The sequence below is a fragment of the Hyla sarda genome, chromosome 5 (genome assembly GCF_029499605.1).
Source record: "Hyla sarda isolate aHylSar1 chromosome 5, aHylSar1.hap1, whole genome shotgun sequence".
Lineage (NCBI taxonomy): Eukaryota > Metazoa > Chordata > Amphibia > Anura > Hylidae > Hyla > Hyla sarda.
This window is the reverse complement of record NC_079193.1, coordinates 49269325-49283313: the sequence shown is the minus strand read 5'-3', so window position 1 is coordinate 49283313 and position 13989 is coordinate 49269325. Positions and strand designations below refer to the sequence as shown.

The window sequence follows — 13989 nt, the reverse complement described above, 5'->3', positions numbered from 1 at the left end:
TAAATATCTCCGTTGGGGACCTATCTTCCATGAATGAGATCGATCTGGTCTGATCTTATGTCATTTTAAGCCAACCAATACCATCTTTAGGTTTATTTTTATGGGTCTTTTCTGTAATGCTGCTCTAATGTTGACTGCAAAATAGAAAAAGCCATGGATCTCACAACTTTTGTTTTATTCTACCGCAGGAAGATGTGGACGGTGAATCAATATTTTCATTAAATATGAACTTCAGCAGTAAAAGGACGAAATTTAAAATCACAACACCAATGCAGAAGGACACACCACAGGTTAGGGTAACCTTTCACCTGCTCACTTGGGTTACTAATGCTGGGTTCACAGCAAGTGTGTATTGAATATGTCTGTAGTACCATATATACTCGAGTATAAGCCGAGTTTTTCAGCATGATTTTTCGTGCTGAAAACGCCCCCCTCGGCTTATACTCGGTTGTCAATCCTTTCTCAGTGGTCTTCAACCTGCGGACCTCCAAATGTTGCAAAACTACAACTCCCAGTTGCTGGGAGTTGTAGTTTTGAAACATCTGGAGGTCCGCAGGTTGAAGACCACTGCGGCCTTCGTCATCATCCAGACCCCCCTTTTAGTTTTCTACTCGCCTCCCCTTGGTGGGAAGGAAGGGTGAGCTGGTCCAGGCCATTTATGCTGCAGGGACCGTCCGGTGGGGAGGGTTAATTGTTCCGAGCTGTCCATTTTCACCAGGAGGCCCTCTTCTCAGCTCCGGGCCGGCCCCGGCATAGTGACGTTGCCTTGACAACGACGCACAGGGACGTCCGTGCTCAGCAGATGGACAGCCCGGAACAACTAACCCTCCCCACCGGACGGTCCCTGCAGCATAGATGGCCCAAACCAGCTCACCCTTCCTTCCTTCCCAGGGGTGGTGAGTAGAAAACTAAAGGGGGGTCTGGATAATGACGAAGGCTGCAGTGGTCTTAAACCTGCGGACCTACAGATGTTTCAAAACTACAACTCCCAGCATGCCCGGACAGCCGATGGCTGTCCGGGCATGCTGGGAGTTGTAGTTTTGCAACATCTGGAGGTCTGCAGCTTGAAGACCACTGATGAAGGGATTGACAGGCGGTGATGATGAAGGGGGGGATGATGACTGGGGTGATGATGACGGGGGTCTGGATGATGACTGGGTGATGATGGGGATGTTAATGACGGGGGTCTGGATGATGACGGGGTGATGATGACTGGGTGATGATGGGGATGTTAATGACGGGGGTCTGGATGATGACACGGTGATGATGATGGGGGTGTTAATTTCGGGGGTCTGGATGATGATAGGGGGGGATGATGTATTTCCCACCCTAGGCTTATAGTCGAGTCAATAACTTTTCCTGGGTTTTTGGGGTGAAATTAGGGGCCTTGGCTTATACTCGAGTATATACGATAAACATTTGTATATCAAAAAAGGTATCTACTGCTTCCTGTGTGCACTGCGTGTACCAGGAAATTGTTAGTTACCACTGATATTGTAAGATTTGTTAGTTTTTTTTTTTATTTGTATTGTTTTGTCATGGACAGACTAGCGTAGCTTCCTGCACAATTCCCTTCTGTCAACACAGACAAGTCAGTGATGGACAGATCTAATCGTGGGTGTATACATTTGCATACGTTAACACAGAAATATTTTTTGTTCCGTTTGAGTGAACCAATAAAAGCAAAGACAGATCTGTCAACCAGATGCAATCTGCAAGTTACTATAGAATTATTATTATTTTTTATACAGTAGTGAAATTTTTCAAGAAGAAATATTTCACACAGAAAAGGATTGCAGTAACACATGTTTTGCTATACCCATGTTTATTCTCTTTGTGTGTATTGAAACTAAACCAAAAAAGGGGTAAAAAAAAAGCAAATAGGACATAATGTCACACCAAACTCTAAAAATGGTCTTGACAAAATTATTGGCACCCTTTCAAAATTGTGGAAAAATAAGATTGTTTCAAGCCCCTATAAACTCACCTGGGGCAAGTAACAGGTGTGGGCAATATAAAAATCACACCTGAAAGCAGCTAAAAAGGAGTGCGCAACATTATCAAGAAGTTTGCAACCCATGGCACTGTAGCTAATCTCCCTGGACGTGGACGGAAGAGAAAAATTTATGAAAGGTGTCAACGCAGGATAGTCTGAATGGTGGATAAGCAGCCCCAAACAAGTTCCAAAGATATTCAAGCTGTCCTGCAGGCTCCAAGAACATCAGTGTCAGCGCGAACTATCCGTCGACATTTAAGTGAAATGAAACGATATGGCAGGAGACCCAGGAGGACCCCACTGCTGACACACAGACATAAAAAAGCAAGACTACATTTTGCCAAAATGAACTTGAGTAAGCCAAAATCCTTCTGGAAAAACGTCTTGTGGACAGATGATATTAAGATAGAGCTTTTTTGTAAACCACATCATTCTACTGTTTACCGAAAACGGAATGAGGCCTACAAAAGAAAAGAACACAGTACCTACAGTGAAATATGGTGGAGGTTCAATGATGTTTTGGGGTTGTTTTGCTGCCTCTGGCACTGGGTGCGTTAATTGTGTGCAAGGCATCATAAAATCTGAGCATTACCAATGGATTTTGGGTCACACTGTACAGCCCAGTGTCAGAAAGCTGGGCTTGTGTCCGAGATCTTGGGTCTTCCAGAAGGACAATGACCCCAAACATACGTCAAAAAGCCCCCAGAAATGGCGTAAGTACAAAATGTGGTGTGAACCCAGCCTTACTGCAATCCTTTTCTGTGAGAAATACTTCATTTTCTAGAAAAATTTCAGGGGTGCCAACATTTACAGCCATGACTGTATCTCATGAAAAAAAAACGTATCCCCTGTTCGCAGGATATGGGATAAGTTTTATTTTAGATCACAGGGGGCTGAGCGTTGGGGCCCTCTGCAATCTCCTGTAAGGGGCCCCAGCTCTTCTCTGGAGTGACTCGTCACGACCCCCTCCCGAAGTGGGGGCTAAGCCCTCTCAATCCTTTTTAAATAAACATGTGATATTTTTCTGCATAAACTGTGATCACACATTTGGCAAATGGTGAACCGTTTCATATGACTACACTTCAAAGGTTTTTAGTGAGTACAGATCGCAGTAATATGAAGATTTTAGCTGTTTGTATATGGTTTCAGATTAACCCAGTAGCATCTGTGGTTTCAGCGTGGCTAGAGTTTAGTGGGCAGCCAGCTGGTGACCTGGTACAACTATTAACCTTGAGTTGACTGGTGGGATTGTTTTCATCTGAGTTACCTGTTATCTTGAAGTTAAAGAGAACCTGTGATATTAAAAAGGGGGAGCTGAGCAGAATAATATATTCTGTGGGAGAAGATTTAGTAAAACTACTAATTTGATTAATTTTAACCCCTGTCCGTTGTGTGATTAGGAGTCCAGTGGGCGGTCCTACTTATTGATTGACAGCTATATCTGATTGAGACTACCTACTGGACTCCTAAGTTGAGAATGGCCAGATATTGAAATTAATAAAATACAAGTTGTACTGAATCTTTCCCCATATATATATATATATATATATATATATATATATATATATATATAATATCTTATCCCAATCTCATCTAATAACATGATTTTTGCTAGTTATTTTTAAAGGGAGCACCACTTTATCACTTTCATGCTGCCACAAATCCTCAGGGTCTTCCCTGGCAGCCCACTTGCCATCATTAATGGATCTCTCCCTGTTTGGGTTTGGGATGGTAGGATGGGGAGGAGCTGCAGGAGACCACACCAGTGACTAGTGGTAATGACAGGTTCACTTTATAATAATAATTAAAAGAAAAAACTATTTTCCTGACCTAGTTGACCTAGTACAATTCTGGAGCAGGGGAGGTTTTGCTGTATAACTTGTAATATGAGCTATTATTAAGTAAGCTGGGTGAGAGCTGTAGTGGGAGCTATATTGGTTATAACATAGCATAACGTTTTTTCAGATGACTCTTCTGCGGATTGAGTCTTTTTTGAAGCCATCCCTTGTTCATGGGCCATATTGGGGCATATGGCACATCATAAAGAGTCCTCTTTTATAAGCCAGAATAATAAGTTTCTCCATGTGAGCGTCTTTTATTCTGGTGGATCTAAGCCATCAAAAAATGCATAGCCAAGGGATATGTCTGTCCCACAAACCAAAATCTGCAATATGCAAGGGGTGCCTTGGATTTTGAATGGATATGTTTCAGATTAGTGATAAAGATTGGGGACCAAAGTTGACCAAACCTACAGTAACATTTGCCAAACTGAATCATATGAATCATTCCGCTTTCCAAGTTTTTCGATTCCCTGGAATAATGTCAGCCTTGAATTGGACAACGTAATGAGTTTTCGATGGATGATTTTTTAGATTTGGATTTGGTGACCCATACTGTTGGCGTTAGCTATACTGACGGCTCATAATCAAAGAGGCCGCCCCTTACTAAGGTTAATGTGCTCCTGTATATTAGTTACCAATACCATAGGTTCATCAATAAAATAATTCCGCCTTTGCCGTAATGGAAATCAGTTCTCCATAATCCAACTTCCTGTAAACTATACTGTAGCCACAGATCACAGCTCTGTCCTAGTGGAGCTGAACTAAAATGCATCCAGGTACTAACAAGTAGCAGGTTTACATATCTTTTTAAGCTCCCAATAGGACTTGTTTTACGCCAATTGTAGACATGAGGAGGAGTGCTGGCTGACTGTGGACTTTTTTTCCTCTCTGTAGGAAGTGGAACAGACCAGAAGTGCTGTAGATGAAGACAGAAAAATGTATCTTCAAGCTGCTATAGTGCGTATCATGAAAGCCCGCAAAATACTACGACATAATGCATTGATACAAGAGGTAAGGACTATGGAGGTGTCCTCACTTTTACATTGGCAGTAGCCATATTTCCTAGATTCCTTGTTCTCATCAATGGTTTTATCAGGTCGGTAGAAACAATTACAGTGACCCCCCCGACCTACGATGGCCCCGACATACGATAGTTTCAACATGCGATGGCCTCTCAGAGGCCATCGCATGTTGAAGGCAGCATCAACATACGATGCTTTTTTATGTCGGGGCCATCGCATGTTGAAGGCAGCATCAACATACGATGCTTTTTTATGTCGGGGCCATCGCATAAACGGCTATCCGGCAGCGCAGACTGCTTCAGCTGCCACCGGATAGCCGTTTACGGTGCCCCGTGAGCTCCGTTGATGGTCACTCACCTGTCCTCGGGGCTCTGGCACGTCCTCTTCGGGATCCCCTGCATCGTCGGCGCTCTCCATCGTCGTCATCACGTCGCTTCGCACGCCGTCCCGTCATCCAATAGGAGCAGCGTGCATAGCGACGTGATGGCGGCGACGGAGAGCGAGGATGCCGGGGAAGCAGAGGCCTTGCGACCTCCCGGGCACTGGGACCTCCCGGGCAGCGGTGACTGTCCGGAGTGGCGGGGACAGGTGAGTACAACTTTCTCTAACAGTGGTCTACAACCTGGGGACCTCCAGATGTTGCAAAACTACAACACCCAGCATGCCCGGACAGCCGTTGGCTGTCCCGGCATGCTGGGTGTTGTAGTTTTGCAACATCTGGAGGTCAGCAGGTTGTAGACCACTGTCCTATACTTTACATTGCACGGATCCCTCAACATACGATGGTTTCAACAAACGATGGTCCGTTTGCAACAAATTACCATCGTATGTTGAGGGACCACTGTACTGACTTCCCAATAGTAAGTACACTTTTATAAAGTTATCATACCCATAAAGATATGTTTATATGTTGGATAATAATCTGACATGGACTTTTAGGACAAAACCCCAAAGCTAACCCTCTGATTTATGCTGTGGAGCAATTTACACTGCCACATTATTTCCTGTGCAAAATCCACTACATATAAGTGACATCTCGTTTATTTGCTTACGATTGAAATCCATGCAGAAGATTTCCACTTTATACAGTTGTGGAAACCCTATTTGCTTGCATTAGAGAGGATCGTCACTGGATTGAACAGAAGTCACACAGAAATCTGGGTTCATTCCAGCCCTAGTGATAGGACAGGTTGCATCCAAAAGGCTGTGTTTAAAAATTTTTGGGAAGGGGGAGGGACTGCCCCTGCAGTTTATGAGGGAAGGTGGGATTTGGAGGGTGATATTTTCATGCTGTAAACAGGTATGTGATCAGCAATCCTCACCCAAACTGATGTATAGGTTATTGCCACTTGTCTTTAAAGGGGTACTCCGGCCCGAATACATCTTATCCCCTATCCAAAGGATAGGGGATAAGATGTCTGATCGCTGGGGTCCCGCCGCTGGGGACCCGCACAATCTCTCATGCTGCACCCACCTGTGTGAGCTGCATGCAGCGCTGGCGGCTCTGAGTCTGAAGCCTCACGACCATGGGGCCGGAGTATTGTGACGTCACGCCCCACCCCCTCAATCCAATTCTAAGAGAGGGGGTGTGATGGCCGTGACTGCATGACAGATTGCGGGGGTCCCCAGCAGCGGGACCCCTGCGATCAGACATCTTATGCCCCATCCTTTGGATAGGGGATAAGATGTCTTAGGGCCGGAGTACCCCTTTAACTTAGGAACTAGTGCAAATTTACTTTTCACTTTGATTGCAAAGGTAGACAAAACTCACAGCTGCTTCCCAATGGAGCGGAGCAATACACAAAATCCTGACCTCTGTGTAATATTTATGTTATGTCCATACCTTGGCATTTGCTTATGTTTGAAGATCATTCATAGCTTTGTATTACAAGATCGTATTGCAAGACTGGTCCCCAAACTGGATGATCTGGTTTTACCAAACCCAATTTTAGATTTAAAAAAAAAAATTTGCAGACAAAACTGCCTATTGGCAGCTCTATGCGAGTTTACATAACCTTGTTTTCCACTTGAGATGATCTGACATTCTTCTTCTAATTCTACCACAGACCCGCTACTGTGTCTGCACATAAGTGATAGAAGCGGAGGGGTTATCTGTAATCAGAAGAATAATTGAATGTTATGCCAATTTCCTTTTTTTTAGGTAGAATTATTTACAGTCCTGTCCCATGACACCACTAACTTCAGATTAGCCTTTAATGTACACAAATAAGGAACTGAACAGTCAGAAAATTACATTGTCATTTCAAAGGACTTGCTTCTAGTGATAACTCTTGTAATTCCCAACATTTCTGTAAACCAAGTAATTTACCAAAAATGGCTTCATACCTCATAAAATCATCTTTAAAGTCTTGGCCACAAGATGTCTCCATTTTGTAGAATCGTGTGTCCCTTGCCTGTTGGTAGTTCCAAAACATTTCTATTAACAGCCTCAGCAAGAGGGAACACAGGAATTGGGGCAGGCTCTTAGCATTTGCTCTGTGCATGAGAGAAGAAAAGTATCTGCAAGCTGTATCAATTCTCCAGCGAACTTGCTCTGTCCATTTAAGGTAAATCAAGGCTTCTCTCTCTTCTCAGCAGCAGCTTTTCAGTACTTATTATAACCCCTTCCTTGCTGTGCTGCTGCTGTTTTTTCATGTTTGCTCACATAGCACCTTGATGCACCAATGAATCAGTAACAGCTTTGTCCTCCACATGCCATCTATAGAAGTGTACTATGTAAACTACCCAGCACAAATGCCAGCTTGTTCAATGCGGTTCTTTTTCACCAGCACTATGTCCTGGGATAGCAAAGAGGAGTAGGTAATTTGCTGTGATTGGACTAGCAACCAAGAGAGGAAATACAATCTTTGTACTGCTCGCAAAAGCCTTGCTCCGGTCTCACCTTTTGAAACAACAGAAACCCTTTTAGAGTCCTGTTTGTCTTTTTTTTGCAATTGAAAGTTAGAGGCACATCCACAGTAAGTGCACGTAAGCATGCTTGGGATAAACCTATATATATATACCCGAAGATAAAAAATTAAAAAACAGATACTGTGGCAGAAATACTACCATCAGTCTTCTGTGACAGTAGTAATTCCATGTTAAAAACTATAGCATTGGAATGTGCTCCCTCCCGGTTCTCTATTACACTGCCCAAAAAAATAAAGGGAACAATTAAACAACACAATGTAGAAGTAATGTAGTCATTCACACTTCTGTGAAATCCCACTGTCCGCTCAGGAAGCAACACTGATTGACAATCAATTTCACATGCTGTTGTGCAAATGGAACAGACAACAGGTGGAAATTATAGGCAGTGGTTCTTCTGGTAGTGGCTACAGACCACTTCTCAGTTCCTATGCTTCCTGGCTGATGTTTTGGTCACTTTTTAATGCTGGCGGTGCTTTCACTCTAGTGGTAGCATGAGATGGAATCTACAACCCACACAAGTGGCTCAAGTAGTGCAGCTTATCCAGGATGGCACATCAATGCGAGCTGTGGCAAGAAGGTTTGCTGTGTTTTTCAGCGTAGTGTCCAGAGCATGGAGGCGCTACCAGGAGACAGACCAGTACATCAGGAGACGTGGAGGAGGTCATAGGAGGGCAACAACCAAGCAGCAGGACCGCTACCTCCGCCTTTGTGCTAGGAGGAGCACTGCCAGAGCCCTGCAAAATGACCTCAGTAGGCCAAAAATGTGCATGGTTCCCCTCAAACGGTCAGAAACAGACTCCATGTGGGTGGTATGAGAACCCGACATCCACAGGTGGGGGTTGTGCTTACATGCCAACACCGTGCAGGACGTTTGGCATTTGCCAGAGAACACCAAGATTGCCAAATTCGCCACTGGCGCTCTTCACAGATGAAAGCAGGTTCACACTGAGCACATGTGACAGACATGACAGAGTCTGCAGACGTGGTGGAGAACGTTCTGCTGCCTGCAACATCCTCCAGCATGACCGGTTTGGCGGTGGGTCAGTAATGCTGTGGGGTGGCATTTCTTTGGGGGGGCTGCACAGCCCTCCATGTGCTTGCCAGAGGTAGCCTGACTGCCATTAGGTACCGAGATGAGATCCTCAGACCCCTTGTGAGACCATATGCTGGTGCGGTTGGCCCTGGGTTCCTCCTAATACAAGACAATGCTAAACCTCATGTGGCTGGAGCGTGTCAGCAGTTCCTGCAAGAGGAAGGCATTGATGCTATGGACTGACCTGTCCGTTCCCCAGACCTGAATCCGATTGAGCACATCTGGGACATCATGTCTCGCTCCATGCACCAACGCCACGTTGCACCACAGACTGTCCAGGAGTTGGCGGATGCTTTAATCCAGGTCTGGGAGGACATCCCTCAGCAGACCATCCACCACCTCATCAGGAGTATGCCTAGGCATTGTAGGGAGGTCATACAGGCACGTGGAGGCCACACACACTACTGAGCCTCATTGTGACTTGTTTTAAGGACATTACATAAAGTTGGATCAGCCTGTAGTGTGGTTTTCCACTTTTGAGTGTGACTCCATATCCAGACCTCCATGGGTTGATAAATTTGATTTCCATTGATAATGTTTGTGGGATTTTGTTTTTAGCACATTCAACTATGTAAAGAGGAAAGTATTTCATACAATTAGTTCATTCATTCGGATGTAGGATGTGTTATCTTAGTGTTCCCTTTATTTTTTTGAGCAGTGTATATCGTTGTGCTGCACTGCTGGGAAACGTGATGATATAACTTCTGTACCAGTGAGCATGAAAGCCATAGAAAACTGCACTGGATATGTGAGCAATTTATTGAAATCTAATCCAAGTACACTAGAAGCAGGTGGTGATTTCTATGGATGTCCTTTATATGGGCTTTTGTGGTATTGTGAACCTGCTGAAACATTTGGAGCTGGTCATACAACACCAGCACGTACAGTGAAACCTCTCCAAGAGACCATCTAATTGAGAAGACCACACACTTACCAAGACCGGATTTTTAGTGTTCAATTTTTGTTGGTCGTCTCGTAGAGGTGTGTGTATACTACTATGTGCATGCTTCACCTTTAATTTCTATACATCTTAAATAAATAAATAAATAAATCTAGTTAAAACCAAAATTAACTCGACACCTAACAATTTGGTTGCTAATGCAATTAACCCCAATATCATCTTCACCCCATGGGGACTCTTTATGGTACGGCCTCATGTGGTGGAAATGCTTTATATTAATCACACCTAAATCAAAAGCATTTAGAAAAAAGAACCCTTACAAGATCAGAACCTATAACTGGCATATGAAATATTCATTCTAAGAACTTGACAGTAGACTAGGGGGCTTCATTTTCTGTGGGGCTGTTCCAAAATCAATATGAGCTGCCCAATGGCTTAGTGCAGGGGTCCTCAATTATAGGATCGCGAATGCCAGTTGTCCGTCCCTATAAGCTGCGATATGTGCTGTTTCTACAATTTCCGGCACAAAATCTTCAGCCCACTTACTGACACAGAGCAGACATGGAATCAATTCTTTTGACATCTTATACAGCTGTTTGCAGGGCATCGAGAACGGGAGATCAGGAGTGGGGCAGATATTTTTTCATCCAATCCCTTCTCACTCTCTTCAGCTATCTCATTGTGAAGTGCACCAGAGACTGCAGCAATCAGGATGAGGAAGGTATGCTGCACTTCAAAAAACACTTACCTAGTATAGAGATATATGTTCTGGTTGCCGATGCAGCCAGGGCATATATACAGTGGTAGGTTTAATGGCAGATTGCTCTGCACAGCGATCTACCATTAAAGAGGTGGGACTGTCAGTGTGTCAGCCCAACCCTCCTGAAGTGCGGGGAGCTGGAACCATCACGCGCTCACATAAATCACTAAACACAGAGCTCAATATGAACCAATATGAATGGTGCTAAGTACTGATGGCCAGCTGAAGGCATGAAGCTTTCTTCCCGCAGTCACTGTCAGATTCCAACAGAGCAATGACCTGCAGAGGAGGAACAGGATGTAGGACAAGACCTGTGTCTCCCCCAACAATCCTCTGTATAGGGACCACTGCTATTAATGCATTAGAAAAATATCATCTGTGATCTGTATACGAAGGGTTGCCAGGATAAGTCAGTTTATACCAACCCAGATTACTCCTGGCCCCTGTATAAGTAAGTAAAATAAAGCAGTTATTAAATACCACTAAAATTAAAAGGAAAAAGTCAATTCCCTTTTAGGCCAGATTCACACTGTATTTTTGTGTTTTAGGTTCAGCTGGTTTCCACTTTACTATGTTTCAATATGCTGTATACAAAAGCATAGCAAGATTACGTTATTGTATACAGCAGGGTTACTCATCTGACGTGATAAGTTTTTTCTAACCAATGTGTCCAGTCTGTATAATGAAGCAAAAAAAAAAAGCTTCTACTTTCCTCCTTCACAACCTAATAGCCACTGGTATTGGTGCCCAGTCTCCACAGCACGGCACTTCACTGACAATAGGACAATGCTACGGCCAGTGATTGACTGACTGACACTGAGCGCAGATGACTGAGGCCACAAGGGAGGGAGGAAGGTATGTAGAAGCTTTTTTTTTTTCGACAGCCCGGGCACATTGGTTAGAAAATAAATATAACTGGATAACCCCATTAAAACACACTCTGGTCCCAGGGCTTCCCCTATGATGCATACAGTACAATTAAAGGAGTACTCTGACAAAAAATAACTTATCTTCTATTAACAGGATAGGGGATAAGTAGGTGATATTTGGGGCTCCGACCTCTTGGGCCCCCCACGTAAGTGGGACAGGACCCCGGTGCTCTCTATTAATTTCTATGGGTGCGCGTGCGCTCCTCACTGAGCACTGGGTCCTGTCCCGGTGATCGCGGGGCGCCCCAGCGGTCAGGCCTCCGCCAATCAGCTACTGATTCCCTATACTGTGGATAGGGGATAAGTTATTTTTTGATCTTTAACGCTGCCTGCATCGTTCTGCGGTCGCCAGACCTGACTAGTAGAGGCCAAAGCACTTATTATTATGATATGTGACCTATTATTAGGATAATTATAATTTTCCGCAAAAGAAAGCACCTCTTTTTTTGCATGGCAGTATGGTCACTAAGCCTTAGTGTTCATCTCAGACCTTCACCTGATGGTAAAGCTGGATAAGCAGACGCATCCTTAAAGAAGTTGAGTACCCCTGGCTTAGCGGATAGCACATCTTCATAGAAAAATACAGATATATATATATATATATATACACAGAGATTGTGTTAAGAGTTTTCCAGGAACAGCCATGGCGGCCATATATACAATGAACAGAGCCAGAAGCAGACAGCTCCATGCATTCAGTAGTGGCCGTGCTGTGTTACTGCAGCTCAGCTCCCACTGAAATGAACGCAGCAAAGAAATCTTTTATGCTTCTCATGACTGAATGCTTTGATTCTTTCCTTTTTAGAAAATTATGTTTTCTGGGAAAAAGATCACATAAGATCTTATCCCTAGAGAGGGGATATGATAATCATTACATAACGAGCTGTCCGATCCCAAAGGACATCCGTGCCACCAAGGGCAGTAAATGCCTGGATGCTTTATTTAGTGGGACGTGACCATTCGCACGTTTCGACAAACACATTGCTTGAATGTTTTTCCGGTCCTTGCCTGTGTGTCTGTAGATTTGTGTTTCTTGCATGGCTACACCCTGCATCAATAATCAGCTCTTACATCCCCGCCTTTTACATTTCACAGCGCTCTCCGCCATACCTTATCACAGATAGCAGGCGTGTTGGGAAGTGGCTACAAATGAATATGTGCATGTGCTGAGCAAGATGAAATGCATATCAAGGATTAAAAGCACGACTTATCAGTTCTTCCCCAGCAATCCTGACTTTGGTCATTTGCTTTTAGGTTTTTTCCGCATTTTCTTCTAAAATAATTCTGTTGTCCACATCTGTCAGTTCCTTAAAGAAGACCTGTCAGCAATCCTGACGTGTTTGGTTTAGCAAAGTACCTGGATTTGCCATAAAATGTCTGGAGCACGTCTTCTCTGTTATTCCTCCTGAAAATGTGTAAATGGACTGACCGCTTCGTAATGCCATTCTCCATGTTAAAGGAGAACTGTAGTGCAATATAATTTATATATAAGTTAGAGATCGCGGGGGGTCTGACAGCTGCGCCCCCCCCCATGATCTCCTGTATGGGAAGTCTGCAGAAAGCGCTGTGTCGTCCCCAGCAGGAAGCCGCAGAAGACACGCTCCCTCTATGTAGAGGGGGCATGTCAACTGCCACGTCATGCGGGGGACGAAACGCACCCTTCCTGTGCGCTGCTGCGGCCCCATACAGGAGATCGCGGGGGTACCAGCGGTTGGGCCCCCGCGATCCTTCAGATAGGGGATAAGTTATATTGTGCTACAGTTCTCCTTTAATATAGTGTTCCCATATGACAGTGGTCTAAAAAACGGTGTACCTCCAGCTGTTGCAAAACTACAACTACCAGCATGCCCGGACAGCCATTGGCTGTCCGGGCATGCTGGGAGTTGTAGTTTTACACCAGCTGGAGGTCAACAGTTTGGAAACCTAGGAAAAAATAAGAAACAGCTCACACCTCCTCAGTGCCACACTGGAGCACAGACAGGCCATCAGCGTCCCAGGACTTACGTACAAGTCCACATCCACAATAGAAAATCCATCTTGTCTGTGTGGTTAAATGGAATGCTTTATTCTTTAATTCAAAGAGCCACATACTTAACACTAACATAAAAAAAAAACAAAAAAAAAAAACGCTGACATGTTTCGGGTTGGTCTGGCCCTTAGTCATGGCATGGAGCCCAGTTCGATTAAAAAAAACAAAAAACTTTTGACATGTTGCTCCGATATGTCAAAAATTGACAATCCAGCACATATCACCCCTGCGTCCCACTGCGATTGTGAATTATTAGTGGTCCTGGGTTATCCAGGAATACAAAAAACAGAGCTAATTTCTTTCAAAAAACGTTCCCCGTCTGTCTCCAGGCTGGGTGTGGTTCTGCAGCTCAGTTTCTTTGAAGTTGTAATACTACACCCAACCTGGGGACAGACCTGGAACTGTTTTGGAAAGAAATTAGCTCTGCTTTTCCCCCACAGGGGACATCATCTATAAAGTTAAAGGGGAACCCTGGTGGAAACAAGTG

At 44.2% G+C, this 13989-nt stretch overlaps 1 protein-coding gene across 3 annotated transcripts in view; it reads left to right on the top strand.

Moving 5' to 3' along the window:
• CUL2 (cullin 2) overlaps positions 1-13989 on the top strand; it is a 92772-nt gene that overhangs the window by 71980 nt on the left and 6803 nt on the right. For all 3 annotated transcript variants that reach the window (XM_056519483.1, XM_056519484.1, XM_056519482.1), the window contains 2 exons: positions 189-290; positions 4732-4848. In XM_056519483.1, the coding sequence (XP_056375458.1) occupies positions 189-290; positions 4732-4848 (219 nt within the window). The remainder of the gene's footprint in view (positions 1-188; positions 291-4731; positions 4849-13989) is intronic.